The 16,537-nt window shown below is 38.8% G+C and overlaps 1 protein-coding gene across 1 annotated transcript in view; it reads left to right on the top strand.

Moving 5' to 3' along the window:
* The first annotated feature begins 810 nt into the window (after nucleotides 1-810).
* mtnr1ba (melatonin receptor type 1Ba) overlaps nucleotides 811-16,537 on the top strand; it is a 46,267-nt gene continuing 30,540 nt past the window's right edge. Inside the window, exon 1 of the mRNA XM_048161685.1 lies at nucleotides 811-2,048. Coding sequence (XP_048017642.1) covers nucleotides 1,850-2,048 — 199 coding nt within the window. The 5' untranslated portion in view covers nucleotides 811-1,849. The remainder of the gene's footprint in view (nucleotides 2,049-16,537) is intronic.

Raw genomic sequence — 16,537 nt, 5'->3', positions numbered from 1 at the left:
TGTAGTTTAAAAAAAAAAAAAATCAAACAATAAAAACCGTTTTGTGGCTCTTTAATGTGTTGTGACAGATCGCTGTAGTGCCTCAGCTCAAGAGGCTCGTAAACCGATTATCTCTTCCTACTAGTTCATTTATAGCATCAAATAAACATGAATGAACATGAGAAGGAATGTTGTTTCAAACGCGGAAAGACGTCAATACACACCATTTTTCAAGTTTATGTCCACCGAGGTTAATCTTCTAACTCCTGACTGCTTTGTCAGACAAAATGGCGGATTCGGCATTCTGACTGGTTAGATCGCTTGTCAATCAAACTCCCAGCGAAGGGTCAAATGTCTGTAGGCCTAGTGTACTTAGTCTAGCACATTTTCAGCTAGATTTATGTATTTTTAATTTGTTAATAATTTATTTTTTCCCCAAACCTTATTTTTAAGCTATAATTTATTTTAGAAAAACCCTCCCCTAAATGGCACATCACTAAACAAACTGTGACTGATCAGGTCAGTCAGATGTCTCTAAGTAAAAGGTTTGTAGCTAGAATAAGCTGTATTGTATTGTGATGTCTGCTCCCAGCATGCACTACATGATATTGGAACAACAATTCTTCACGTTAATTTAATGATATATTAAAAGTATATTTTATTTGCTATGTATTCATTTTATTCGAGTTTGATTTATTTGATATAATGTATTTAAATAGGCTACATTCATGGTGTTTGGTAATCGTTGTTGACTTTAAAGTAGGCTATCGCTTGGCAGAGAAAACGCTTCGAGGCCTTTTCATTCAAACCTGTTATTTGTGACAGGACTCCCTCACGTGCACCTGCGCGCTCTCAGTACAAGTTAAGACGCACGCGGAGGCTCCCAGAGCGTGATGTGAACGGGGCAGCTGTAAACAGCGGTGGCGCGCGCTCACGGATTTTGGTCCTCAATGAGGAGACCGAAAGAGACCGGCCGTGCAGAGCGGATCGAAGGCGACGTCTCTCCAGCTGTCGTTTAACTGTACTTGTCCGACAACTGGAACAGAAACTCTGCTCGCGTGCACCCGGCGGAAGCCGAGTGTCTGAGGGACTCCCTTTGAGGCGGGAAAACACGGAATTACTGTTCAGAAATGCTCATTTTCTAAGTTGGATTCTTTCATTTAACGGCAGTCTTGCTCCTTAACGCGAAGACCACCGTTGTAGATAAAGATAGCCGTTTTAACGCTGGTGTCAAAACCAGTCACGTATATTGCACTTAAAGGTTTCACACTCCTGGGGCAGGAATTCAACCGAAACGGGAGCCCATCATCCGATCTCACGCATCGGATTCCGTCGCCGCCGAGTGAATTAATAAATAAATAAAGTCTGACTGACTGGACATACAGGCGGTGACGCGTCCCACGTTTGACAGCTTTTTGGGGGCGTCTCGGTTCAACTCAGCTCAAGCGTCAATGTAACGTTAAATACGCCGAACGAGAAGAGGAGGAAAAGGAGTGAACCCACACCAGCAGAATCCTTCAGTTATCAATGGGAAATACCGGAGCGCACGCGACTGGAGCGAGATGCTCAGAGAAGCTCGAGACCATCTCGTGCGTCGCCGCGCTCACCGTGAGTGAGTTTTAAAAGGCGCGCGGCGAGAGGGACAACAAGCACCGTGAAGTTGAACATATTCGTCAGTCAAGACAATAGCCGGGTGGAAAATTTATGTTTCATGTGGCACATTAATGAGAAAGCAAAACCCATCACCGAGCTTCCCAAGGATTGTTGAGAATATGGAAATATGTAATTGTTGACGAAGGTGAAGATGACAGAAGCTTTGTGAGAAAGATACCGAGCGTGTTTTTGTGGGAGAGGGTGAAGTTTATTCGACATGCCCGAGAATGTTTCCCTCATCAGGAACCGGACGGAAGTCGGGCAGGGTCGCGCTTGGGGTAGCGGAGCAGGCGCGCGGCCAGCATGGGTCGTCATGGTGCTGGCCAGTGTGCTGATCTTCACGAGCGTGGTGGATGTGCTCGGTAACGTGCTGGTGATCATCTCGGTGCTCAGAAATAGAAAACTGAGAAACGCGGGTGAGTGTGCGCGTTTAGTCCACATTAATTAACTGAAAGATGAGGGAATGTTAACACAGGACGCGTTCTTGCATCCAAAACAGCTAAACGCAAGGTAACGTAATGGTAACGCATTCCAAAGGTGAAAATGCAATGCAAGAAAACTTAAAAAACGCGTCCCTTGTGAACGGCCCCTAAAAGTGGATGAGAATCATTCACTGGCTCATGACAAGGAGTTATTAGGATAATACTCGTATGACTCATTTGCAGCTTCAGAGGAGGGTGAGCAGCTGTCTTGCCACACTGTGAAATTCAAGAATTAACCTAGTGCTTCATTCACAGGGTTACCAACCATTCACGTGCACATCTGGCCTGAGTATGAATGACTGTCTCATACAAAGAAAAAATAAGAATTCGTCTAAAATAATTTTGAGGTGGTGATTTCCACGATCTGTCCGATGTACAGAGCTATAAAACAGACTGAGCATTTGATTACTTGAATACTTGGGGCCTTTAAATTTAGTCTTTAGTTTTAAATGTCATATAATAACCTGCTAATTTGCCCACTGATTCATTTAGTCAAGAAAACCAAGCTTACTTATTTTCAGACAGTGAAGAACTTTAATGCATGTACATGTGGAAATTATTTCATTCAGTTGTTTATTCGCTATTTTTTTAATTTATTCATTCATTCCTCTTAAATACATTAATTATTTAGTTTGTTCATTCATTTTTATGTTCATTTGTTCAAAACAAAACTTAAAACAATATTGACTAGCCTAACCCTAACCCAATATTCAAACCCTATGTTTCATGGACATAGGGTTTGCATTACATAATTTGCAGATATCAAAGACGGTCAGAGCCTGAGAATAACAGTGTGCACTCAAGGCTGTCTGACAGTGATACTTTAACGGATGTTTGAAGACCATGTGAATGTGAGCCAGAGAGTGGCGATATGCTCGTGAAGATAATAAATGTATGTTTGGACATATTATAATTCCATAAAAATCTAAAAGCTTTTGGTGTGAAATACAATTTACACACGCATATGTTTGTACCTGAGAATGAGTTCCAGTGTGAATTGCATGTCTGAAACGGCAATAGCCCAGATTTAATTTACCACCAATATCTATCACTTATGTGCTTGCTGTGTTGGCGTGAGTGTGAGAGAATATGCTAAGCTATTCCAGTTAATTCCACTCAGAAAAAGCATTTTATTGAAGTCCCTCATTCATTAATATGAAGTACCATATGGTTTTAAATTATGGATTGTCATTTGCATTTTTTCACAGTCTTGTTATTACAATCTGACAATGCTTCCCAGATTCAGGCTTCACATAGCTATAATGTCTTTATATTGGCAAACGTTAGAGATGAAATAAAACTCCAGAAAGTGTGTTCATTCTCTAAAAGAATTTATTTAATGAAAGGTCACAAACTGAGATGTGAGAGAAAGTGAAGGGATAATCAAAGGACTATGAAAGAAACCAAAATAGGAAGATAAAAACAATGACAGAGAGAAAAAAAGACAGTGAAATTACCGGGGCTGTTTTAAAATATTCTTTTGTTCTCTATGTAATTTGCATTATCTGACCTCAGAATGCCAGAGTTCTTGTCTTCAGTGATTTCTGAAAGGCAGATGGGGTTTGAAAATGCTTTTTTTTTTTAGATTTCAGCTTTTTATTGCTCACTAGAGCACATGAAAAACTGTCAATGGGAACAGGGAAAAGACAGAGAAAAAGTGAGAGTAGGTAAACACAGACGTGAACCGCAATATCTCCAAACAGGCAGTCTGTCAAACCATTCGACAGCGCTGTGTTATTAGGTCAGAGTTTGATGTGTCGGCTGTGTTCTGTAATAGTCATCAGTAATATTGAGTGTGTGAGAGTGAGAACACAGAGAGAGCGAGGAGCATTGAAAGAGAGGGCTTTTCTATGCATGTCATTGTGTCTTTGGAGATTTTTGACATTTTCTTATCTTGAAATGTGCAGGTGGCATCATCCCATCACTGTCTTAACAAAGCCACGGTAAACACGGCAATGTGCCCATTTACCAGCACAGCCCTGCACTCCAGCTCTCAAATAAAACATTGTTGTCTCCAAATGGATGAAGAGAGGCCAAAATGACAGAAATGTTGCTGTTATTCCTCCCTAAACTCTCCCTTTCTCTCTTATTCTTCATCTCTATCATGCTTTCAATCTAATCCTTCACTGTTAAAGTTCATATCTGTTGAGCTGGTGTTTATTTAGACAATTAGATTTGGTCTTTGACCTCACATGTTATGGGCTTTTGGTTGTGTGTGTTTGTGTGGACCACAAGGTGACATTCAGTGTCTCATTAGCATAGAGTGATGAGTTTGCTGGTGCTCTATATAGATACTCGAAGGACATGCGATAAATGTTGCGTGTGTCCGTCACCCTTGACTGCATCCTTCACTTTGACCTGTGATGATTAATTTGCATTTAGGTAACATAAATATTGGAGTGCTAAAACAATGGCATGATTGCGTTTTTTGTTATTTTACATGCCCAACGTTGTGCTGTGTCCAGATGAACCACAGGAGCGGGTAGTATTGATTAATACATCAGATGTGTTTAGTTTTCCTAAAGGTTCCATTTGTTGTGTGGTGCTGGTCAGAGTGAAATCCTATAGAGTGCATTAGCGCCCTTCCCCTTTTATAGCGGCGCTAGTATTTTTTCCATTCATTTTTCCCATAGGGATTGTAAAATAGTCAATTGTTAAAGTGTGTATAAGCCATCAACCAAGCCAACCAGCTACGAGGTGAATCACAACACTACAAACTTTGAATTGGAGAAAAAAGGTTTTTGAAAAAGACAAAGGTACAAGACTGTATTTAACAGTTTTAGGTGAGAGGAAGAACTACAATCCCATGAAGCATTGTAAACCGCATAATCGAATTAAAAACTTTGAAGAAATATAAAACTACTCATATACAAATGTTGATTATATATACGTAAAGGAGGCCAGCTAGTAGTCGCTGTGCGAGTAAACCTCACTCCTCTGATCTCAAGAGATGCTCTAACGACTGACGCTAGAGGTTGCAGCCTTTAGCATCCTTGTTAGAGTGTCCGACTCCCACCCCCGAGACCCAAGTTCGAGGCCCGGGCAGAGCGGGGCAAGTAGGACCTGGGTGAGGGGTTACATTGGTGCCGTGACCCAGATGGGAGTGAGGTTTAGGGGGGGTGAGTGTACCGGAGGCCAGCTAGTAGTCGTTGTGTGAGTAAACCTCACTCCTCTGATCTCAAGAGATGCTCTAACGACTGACGCTAGAGGTTGCAGCCTTTAGCATCCTTGTTAGAGTGTCCGACTCCCACCCCCGAGACCCAAGTTCGAGGCCCGTGCAGAGCGGGGCACGTAGGACCTGGGTCAGGGGTTACATTGGTGCCGTGACCCAGATGGGAGTGAGGTTTAGGGGGGGTGAGTGTACCGGAGGCCAGCTAGTAGTCGTTGTGTGAGTAAACCTCACTCCTCTGATCTCAAGAGATGCTCTAACGACTGACGCTAGAGGTTGCAGCCTTTAGCATCCTTGTTAGAGTGTCTGACTCCCACCCCCGAGACCCAAGTTCGAGGCCCGTGCAGAGCAGGGCAAGTAGGACCTGGGTCAGGGGTTACATTGGTGCCGTGACCCAGATGGGAGTGAGGTTTAGGGGGGGTGAGTGTACTGGAGGCCAGCTAGTAGTCGCTGTGCAAGTAAACCTCACTCCTCTGATCTCAAGAGATGCTCTAGCGACTGACGCTAGAGGTCGCAGCCTTTAGCCTCCTTGTTAGAGTGTCTGACTCCCACCCCCGAGACCCAGGTTTGAGGCCCGTGCAGAGCGGGGCAAGTAGGACCTGGGTCAGGGGTTAACATATAAAAACAATATATTTTAAGTTTATTGCAAAATATATACACATTTAAAGGGTTAGTTTACCCAAAAATGAAAATTCTGTCATTAATTACTCACCCTCATGTCGTTTCCACACCCGTAAGACCTTTCAGAAGACCCGTAAGACCATCTTCAGAACACAAATTAAGATATTTTTGATAAAATCCGTGAGCTTTCTGAACTTCCTATACACAGCAATGCCATAACCAATTTCAAGGCCTAGAAAGGTAAAGACATTGTTAAAATAGTTCATGTGACTACAGTGATTCAACCTTAATGTTTATAAAGTGACGAGAATACTTTTTGTGTGACAAAAAAAGCGACTTTATTCAACAATTTCTTCTCTTCCCTGTTATTCTCCTATGCTGTTCATGTAAACACAGTGCAGCATTTCCAGGATCTATGTCAGAATGCCGGCTCAGTATTGGCTGATACTGTTCACGTGAGCACTGCAATGAATGCGTGTGATGTTGACGCAGATCCCGGAAGCGCTGCACTGTGTTTACTATGTGAACATCACAGGAGACTGATACTGAAGAGAAGCAATTGTTAAAGGTGCCATAGAATGGAAAATTGAATTAAACTTGGCATAGTTGAATAACAAGAGTTCTGTAGATGGAAATGACATACAGTGAGTCTCAAACACCATTGTTTCCTCCTTCTTATGTAAATTTGATTTGTTTAAAAGACCTCCGAAGAACAGGTGAATTACGTAACAGTCGGGATCATTAATATGTACGCCCCCAATATTTGCATATGCCAGCTCATGTTCAAGGCATTAGGCAAGCCAGTATTAACATCTGGAGCTGCACAGCTGAATCATCAGACTAGGTAAGCAAGCAAGAACAATAGCAAAAAATGGCAGATGGAGCAATAATAACTGACATGATCTATGATAACATGATATTTTTAGTGATATTTGTAAATTGTCTTTCTAAATGTTTCGTTAGCATGTTGCTAATGTACTGTTAAATGTGGTTAAAAGTTACCATCGTTTATTACTGTATTCACGGAGACAAGAGAGCCGTCGCTATTTTCACTTTTACACTCTTGCAGTCTGTATAATTCATAAACACAACTTCATTTTTTATAAATCTATCCAACAGTGTAGCATTACCCGTTAGCCACGGAACACTATCAAACTCATTCAAAATCAGAAGTAAACAATATAACAGTATACAATACTCACATAATCCGCTGCGTGCATGCCGCATGCATGACGAACACTTTGTAAAGATCCATTTTGAGGGTTATATTAGCTGTGTAAACTTTGTTTATGCACTGTTCAAGGCAAGCGCGAGCTCTGTGGGCGGATAGCACGGGATTTAAAGGGGCCGCAGCATAAAATCGGCGGCGTTTATAATGATGCCCCAAAATAGGCAGTTAAAAAAATTAATAAAACAAAATCTATGGGGTATTTTGAGCTGAAACTTCACAGACACATTCAGGGGACACCTTAGACTTATATTACATCTTTTAAAAACATAATCTAGGGCACCTTTAAAATTGCTACTTTTAGTGGTTGAGCAAAAACGAGCCGTTTCAGTGCGGTCCCTTTAAATGCAAATGTGCTGCTGTGATCGGCCTAAGAGGGCGGAGCTTCAAGAGCTCGTTCTTCCCTGTCAGGATTCAGTCAGGACGCAAAATAATGTAAAAAACTGCGAATATATGCCGCATTGGAGATAGAACAGGTATAGTTTAGTTAAATTACGGTTATAACTTATATTGCCTTCTTGTTTTTAATCTACTATATTAGTACAGGCCTGTTGTACCGTCCAAATGATGGCCAAAAACTATACAGATGAGTTTTGTGATGTTTATTGTACTTCACACAAAAGATGAAGCGTCTGTTTTCTATGGAAGTAATTTAATGCCAAATGTTTTCGAAATAAAAAGCGTGTTGAATTGCACTAATTGAAAAAAAAAAAATGCATTACATTAGCTGTGCTTGCATTTTGATGCATTTTATTTTTAAGGCTTGAATTTTTATGGGCGAAATTCAACATGGTTGTATATTTAAGCTGTGAATATTTCAATTAAAAATATTTCACACACATTTTCATTATTAAAAATTCAATAATTTATTTTCACCTTTCAGATTTCACTTCAAAATATTCATTCTGTTTAAAAAATACAACCTATAAAATTCGACTAACAATTTTCAGTCCATTTTATTTCGCTTTACAAATTCGCTTCCACAAATTCAGTGGTTAAAATTCGACAGAAAATTCAACATTTCACATCCGGGAACTGCAGGAAAAGCAGTAGAGTGCCGATGCATGATCTCTATCTGCTGTTAGTCTTCTTCACCAGCAGGTGTCGCTAGCGGCTGTTTAAGACCAGATCACGGCTAGTAAGTCATCATTCATTCATAAAAACGGATTTACAGCAATGGAGCAAGCGGTAAGTGAATGTGTGATGATTATCAGGGCCAGTATAAATGCAGAAAAGCTGATAAAGACACAAAAGCTGCATTTGTGATTAATTCAGTGTCTTTATGGTTACCTGTGTAGGCTACATAAGCAGCTTTCTCTCCAGTGAACGAGATTATAACGTTATTCCCCGATGCTGGTGTACAGATCAAATGTTAAATCTTAGGTAGACATATATTTCTCTCTGTTGTTTAGTTTCCTCAACTTTATATAGCGGCGCTGTGTTGTAATACTAGGGTTTCCCTCATCCGTCATGGATTCAGCTGCCATCAGGACATATAAAAAGCTTAAAAGAGCTTAATGGACTCGTACAGTGATATAAAACACCAAACTCGCACCTCATTTGTGATGTAGGTTATACTATATAGGTTCCAAGAAAGCAGATACTCGCATAAAGTTGTTTTGACGCTGAACGTTTGATATTCGCAAATTTAGGGACCGTCTCTAAAGTTACAACATTGGTATTCATGTTTCTACCTTCAATAGCGTTTAAAGAGAATGATTTACAGTCACAAAACCAACTGTAAATTGTTCATCTAGGTCTCAGGTATAATGCAAACCTTTTAGATTTTTGATGTTTATTAAAATAAAATGTAACACTTTATATTAACTAGTTAATATGATCTAACAATGAACTGCACTTCTACAGCACTTATTAATCTTTGTTAATGATATTAATTCCAGCATTTACTAATACATTATTAAAATAAAGAGTTGTATTTGTTAACATTAGTTAATGCACTGTGAACTAACATGAACGATGAACTGCTGCATTAGTAACAAATGTATTGCTCATGGATAGTTCACGTTAGTTAATACATTATCAACCTTATTGTAAAGTGTTTCCAAATAAACTGTCAAATAATATGTAAATATTGCTATGTATTTCACTACTGTATGGGATCATACAAAAAAATGCCATAATTTAAATCTCAATAGCATGTGATGAGTATGATTTACAGTCACAAAACCAGCTGTAAACAGGGTTCCTACGTGGTTTGGAAAAGTATGGAAAAGTATGGAATTTGATTTGAGTAATTTCCAGGTCTGGAAAAGTATGGAAAAAAGAAATCAGAGTATGGAAAAATATTTGTGTTTCCAGACTATTGTCTTTATTCAGTTTTCTAATTTATTATACCTGCAAACTAGACACTTTACAGCGAAATTAGCTCTTTTGAATCAAAATACATAATTTATGTGAATCGTGTAGATCCGAAGAGGTTTTTTTCAGGGCGAGTGCGTGTCTCAGGATTCTCACAAGAATCGAAAATGGGCTACTTTCCCATAGACTGGAGTGAGTCGTGATCTTTCTTGGTGCTCTATGGCATGATAGATCGCTGTAGCTCTCGTGAACCAACCATCTCTTCCACTTTAGTTTAGCACAAAATAAACATGATTGAACATCCGAAGGTATGTTGAAAGATAAAGTACAACTTACTGAAATCTGTATCACATGCAATCGATCAATCGTTGTTTCAACTGCAGAAAGTCATCAATAAAACAGCATGTAAAAATATCACATTTAGCCTACCTCAGAAAAGCCGTTCAATGTCCAAAAACTCATTATTCAGCTACAAAAATGAACTTCAAGAGGAGCATTTTGCTAAATATATGCACTATAGGCTATTGCATATTCATTGTATTTGTACTTAACATGTGCTTCGATATTAAATGTATAAATCTGTTTCATGACAGCCACCATTTAAATGTTTAGGCCTAAATAAAAAAAAAAAAAAGAGTAGAAAAATAATTGTCATTAAAAAGTTATATAAACTTCCTTATGTGTAATTTAGCCTATATGAAAGTAGCTTGCAAATCAGTTTTAATCTAATATTATAATGATGTACCAGCTGTGGTTCCTTGTATAATTTACAGCATTAGTTGAGAGAATTTTTTTTTTCTTTGAGGAAATTTGCCATGTACCTGACCTGATAGGCCCCAAATGAATCAATATTGAATCGAAGGTAATCAAATCAAAATCAAATTTTCAAAATCAAAATTTTCAAAATCAAAATCAAGCAAGCTTCTGAATCAAAATCGCATTCAATTGTGAAATTTGTGTCAATTCTCAGTCCTACTGTCAATAATTTATTATTAATTTTATTTATTTTAATTTTTTTTACTTGAAGCAAATGTTGGTTTTCCCATTTATGTTCTTGTCAGAGTGCACCAGAATGCTTCATTTACATGTTAAAATCACAAAAATCTTCTCCTGGGGGAGGATGCCCCCAGACCCCCCTACACACCACCTTTACACCTCTTTTTACTTTGCAGATGTTTATAAACTTATGAATTTCTAAAATATTACGGAAACTGATACTGCGCTTGTGTAGGCTACTCGTACTCGTAGGCTACTCTATAGAAATGTTTTGATACCAACAAATACTGACAACAGAACAGAATGGATAAATCAGAGAAGGATGTCTATGAAGTAAATGTGTCGAATTATTAGAATGTTAAACAAATTAAATATTTACGCCTATGTAGCGAGTGGTATGGTCAGAAAGGGAAACAAACTAAGTCACTACGCCAACCTTTTAAACAGAGAATATATTAGTACTTGTAGATTAATCCCCAGCAGAAGTCACACAGGAACGTAGTTTTAAGAAGAGAAGGCCTAGACGTGATTACTAAATACAAAACTTTATTTCAACAATCAAACACTGATTTAAAAATCACTAAAAGACTGTAAGACCCCTACTACAAACATGAAGCAGAGAAAACATAGAAAAGGAGACCGAGGTTTACCAATGGCAGAAATCGTTTGGAAGGAGGTCTGGAAATTTGAGTCTGGAAAAGTATGGAATTTTGAAATGGAAAATGTGTAGGAACCCTGTGTAAAGTGTTCATAGGTGTCAGGTCGAACAGTGATGCGCCCTACTCTCTCTCTCTCTCTCTCTCTCTCTCTCTCTCTCTCTCTCTCTCTCACACACACACATATTCAAACACACACAACTTAAAATACTTTTTACTTTTTACTTTTTTTTTACACATTCATCACACAATTTGTTCTACTTTGTTAATTTTATTTTTCCTGCTCATATGCTTTAGCAACAACGTAAAATTTGTATAAGCAGGATAATATATGAGCAGGAAAATAAAAATGAACCAAGTAGAACGAACTGTGTGATGAATGTCTAAAAAAAATAAATAAATAAAAAAAATGTGTATGTAGGCTACTTTGAGTGGGGTGTGTTTGAATATGTATGTGTATGTGCGTTTACAAGAGTTTGTGTGAGTTCAGGTGTGTGTGTGTGTGTGTGTGTGAGAGAGAGAGAGAGAGAGAGAGTAGGGCACATCACTGTTCGACCTGAGACCTAGATGAACACTTTACAGTTGGTTTTGTGACTGTAAATCATTCTCTTTAAACGCTATTGAAGGTAGAAACATGAATACCAATGTTGTAACTTTAGAGACGGTCCCTAAATTTGCGAATATCAAACGTTCAGCGTCAAAACAACTTTATGCGAGTATCTGCTTTCTTGGAACCTATATAGTATAACCTACATCACAAATGAGGTGCGAGTTTGGTGTTTTATATCACTGTACGAGTCCATTAAGCTCTTTTAAGCTTTTTATATGTCCTGATGGCAGCTGAATCCATGACGGATGAGGGAAACCCTAGTATTACAACACAGCGCCGCTATATAAAGTTGAGGAAACTAAACAACAGAGAGAAATATATGTCTACCTAAGATTTAACATTTGATCTGTACACCAGCATCGGGGAATAACGTTATAATCTCGTTCACTGGAGAGAAAGCTGCTTATGTAGCCTACACAGGTAACCATAAAGACACTGAATTAATCACAAATGCAGCTTTTGTGTCTTTATCAGCTTTTCTGCATTTATACTGGCCCTGATAATCATCACACATTCACTTACCGCTTGCTCCATTTCTGTAAATCCGTTTTTATGAATGAATGATGACTTACTAGCCGTGATCTGGTCTTAAACAGCCGCTAGCGACACCTGCTGGTGAAGAAGACTAACAGCAGATAGAGATCATGCATCGGCACTCTACTGCTTTTCCTGCAGTTCCCGGATGTGAAATGTTGAATTTTCTGCCGAATTTTAACCACTGAATTTGTGGAAGCGAATTTGTAAAGCGAAATAAAATGGACTGAAAATTGCTAGTCGAATTTTATAGGTTGTATTTTTAAACAGAATGAATATTTTGGAAGTGAAATCTGAAAGGTGAAAATAAATTATTGAATTTTTAATAATGAAAATATGTGTGAAATATTTTTAATTGAAATATTCACAGCTTAAATATACAACCATGTTGAATTTCAGCCCATAAAAACTCAAGCCTTAAAATACAATGTATCAAAATGCAAGCACAGCTAATGTAATACATATTTTTTTCAATTAGTGCAATTCAACAAGCTTTTTATTTCAAAAACATTTGGCATTAAATTACTTCCATAGTTTTCACTCTAGAAAATCACTGTAAGAGCTTAATAAAACACTGCAAGTGTGCATTAAAATATTATCCATAAACTCTCTCTCTTTCCCTTGTATTATCACCAACACACATAGCGAATTACACAGAAACACTCGTTAAACTACCAGTAAACAAATATATAAAGACCTTATGCCTTTCCGGTGGTGCTTAATAAACTTTATACCCGTAAATAAGCTCAGATGAACTGTAATAAAGTGGCCTTACCTTCATTACTGCTGTATTTAGTATCACTCTGGAGACTGTAAGATGGATCACGAACAGTTTTTACTTGTATATCCTCCTTGAGTAGCACATTTTTAGCACAGTCTCTGTTTTATATTGTTCCTTTGTATTGATATTCGTTCACAAAGCAGTCTGGTGTGAAATGATTCACGCAGACATACACGAATTTCGGCAGAACTGAGGGAGAATTTTCCTGGAAAACCAAGTTAATCCACCTCGATTTCAGCAGCTCAGATTTAGGGAGTAAATGAAGAGAGTTATGTGGATGAATCCATCCAGATACAGAACAAACTAAAACGCTCGGGAGATATTCTCGTCAGTGCAGCAATGGCGGACTCCCTGTAAACAACGCGTTCAGGGCGGTTCTATGTTCAAACTTAAGTGTCAGTCAACACTGTGGGCGGGGCCTGTGGCTTTTGTGACGTCACACTGCCAGGGATCTGGAAACGGCTTGTTCTGAGCATAGACTGTAAAAAAATATGGACATAGTGTCCGTGACGTCACCCATAGAGTTCTGAACAGCAGTTTTGACGCGTAAATGAGGCCGCGGCCATCTTAGCTGCACGTGACTGCACGTCCTCACGGATAACTGAAAATGGGCAAAGAGGCGGGACGAAGTTGAAGCCCATGCGACTTGTTGCTGAAACCACGCCCGCCCTAGCTATCTACCTTAGATACTATCTAAAATATTAATAAAGATAGCAATATCATTAGAAAGTACTAAAGGATTACTGTCAATCTACGGTGATTTTTTTACGATAACGTTATAGATGCTCCAACACCAATAGGCTAATTAATTTGTGTGGGGTGTGCAAATAACACAAATCAAATGGGATTTCATACCTTTATAATGAAATAGAGATCGCGAGATGAATCCAATCCGTGGCACTTGGGTAAAATATATATATATGTACCAGATGTATATCTCTAAAATGTTCTCTCAAACTAATGAGCACGTATCCAAAGTATAATTTTTCAAAATAGTGCAGCAGTTTTAGTTATATCCAAGCAGTGCTATCGGAGTTGTATATCCTCCTGGTATTGTCATTGTAGTAAATCTCAGGAACAAAACTTTTAGTCAATGCCACGACGATCCAACAACGTGTGTTCCGCATGCGAGCACATGTACACAGACTGACATCTGTCTCGAGTATGCAGCAAGCCATATATTGTATAAAATAATACAGAAAAAAGCACAAATACGACTGAGATGCCAAATTCAGCGGCTGAAATGAGCTGCTGAGGTAACATGACGGCTCACAGACAGCAGCGGCATACCTGTCACTCAAGTGACCATGTCCTTAATTATGCAGAACTTTAAGGCTTAATATAATTTAAACAGATGAGCTATAAAAAAAGTTGTCATGAAGGGCAAAATTCGCAGTATAGACCAAAACCACAATATGAACCAGACTGTAAACATGTTTTTTTCTGCTGTAAACTTGGCTAATTTAACATGATGGTCAATGAGATTCTGCTCACTTCTGCAGCCTGTCCCTAGCGGCCAGTCGATGAATTGCAGTTTAATTCACTTCCGTATTGGCTTCACGAGAAACAGGGGGAGGTTGCCGCTTGGTTCTGAGACACTGCTTATGATTTATGGGGATTTAAAAAAAAGGAGCGGGTGGATTTTTATCACTATAGGGTGGTTGTGTACACACACTGCCAACACACATTTATGTCCAAACACCAGGCAAAAGTGAATTTTGCATAATAGGTCCCCTTTAAATGGTACATAACACACACAGTTTCGGCCAATCTCATGTTAATTTTGAGTACCTATAGAGTAGTATAGCATCCTTCATATCTCCGAAGAGTCTTTAGTTTTATCAGATTTATAAAAGACAGATATGCTGTACCGAGTCTTTCCGAAAACAGCCGAGCTCCTGGAGGCGTGCCGTGGGCGAAAGCGAAAGAGGAGCATGCGCAGCTTTTGCGTAGCGAAGCTATCAATGGTCAGCTAAACAAATGTATTTAAACACAAACAATACACCATTGCATTATCCCTGGATAACTTTTGATTCATTATACGTTCGTGTTATTTACATTATATGCACTTACGCACCAACTGCCAGCAAAACACACATTTGATGCAGTTTTACTCACCACCTGTGGTTCCATCTTTCTGTTTCAAATGATCTGTAAATCCAGCATCAAACATCGTTCATAAAACCATTAGCGCCGATCCTGAGGGCTCGAGCAGCCACAGAAAGATATTCTCCAAAGATATTCTCCATTCATTTTAACCAATAAAAAAGTGATTGCAACTTTCAGACACAACTTTATCCTAATTTTGATAGTTAATTCAAGGCGGTTTCTATGGTTATTTAAATGACAAATGTCAAGAGTGCATCGATGTAATGCGTGAGCACAAATCTCTCAGCTCCACTTAACGCTGGGATCTTTGGGAAGCTGAACAAGTTTATCTTTCCCTCACAACCAAAAACACACTTCTTTGGTGACATTGTTGATTTTTGTGGTCTAAAAACAAAGTGACAAATTTTTCTCGAGCAAGTCCTGTGCAGCGTTGCCAACGAACTTCCGTAACCAGAACGAAGCGCGTTGATGGGTGGTGCTCTTGCTCTCTCGCTTTGGTTGTTGTGTGTGCACGCGCTTTTCCGGGAGAAGTGCCCATACAAGAAATTCCGCCCTTTATCACGTAATACAGGGCCATACTTGAACAAAAACTTTCCGAAACTTGTGAAGGAGTCTGAAGGAGTATATTTGGCGCAGAAATACTCCATCATACGTCCAACTCGTTTTTTGAAACTTTGGCCATGTTAAGCAACTCTTTAACAGTGAAAATAAGTCAGAATGTATGAAATAGCATTAGACCCCACCCCTTTAAAGATTTATAAGTTATCGTATAAAATTAATTTCCCTATGGAGAAAATGAATGGAGTTTTTACTTGCAGAAGCCGACTGTTGCACTCTATTGAGTCTAGGGAAACTATGCAAATGAGATGACAGGACCACGCCCATACTTCTGTCCAGCAGCGTTCCATCACGCCCTTGCACCTGTGTAATTCTCTAGAGAAAAAGAAAGGGATGCATTTAAGATATTATTTCTCGTAAAAGTGAAGGTCATATCTCTATAGTCCTTTTCACATGATTTATGACAATGTTTCCTGATGCATTAAACTTTAAAGCATTAAAGAGATGTTTTAAAGGAAAACTTTTTTTCCCAGTGGAAGCTATTTTGGAAAAAATGTAGGTGTTTATTTGTCCATACAGTGAATATACAGCACAACACTGAATAGAAATGTAACATTCCTAGTAAAATCATTCTGCAAGTCTTTTCTCTTTGCAGCAATCATTAAGACTATTCTGTTCTAAATCACTTTATTATCATAAAATCTGCAATGAGATGTGCCTGTCATTTCGGTAAAAAAGCCTGAGAGGGAGAGATCAGAGTTTAAGAGCTGTAAAAGTGATTGGTGCGTCTGAAAAACATAGAGGTCGAAGTGTAAAAGTTATGGAACACAGGCTGCAGAGGT

The sequence above is a fragment of the Megalobrama amblycephala genome, linkage group LG16 (assembly GCF_018812025.1).
Source record: "Megalobrama amblycephala isolate DHTTF-2021 linkage group LG16, ASM1881202v1, whole genome shotgun sequence".
In the NCBI taxonomy this organism is placed as follows: domain Eukaryota; kingdom Metazoa; phylum Chordata; class Actinopteri; order Cypriniformes; family Xenocyprididae; genus Megalobrama; species Megalobrama amblycephala.
Note: the sequence above shows the minus strand (reverse complement) of the source record. Positions and strands in the feature narration are given on the sequence as shown.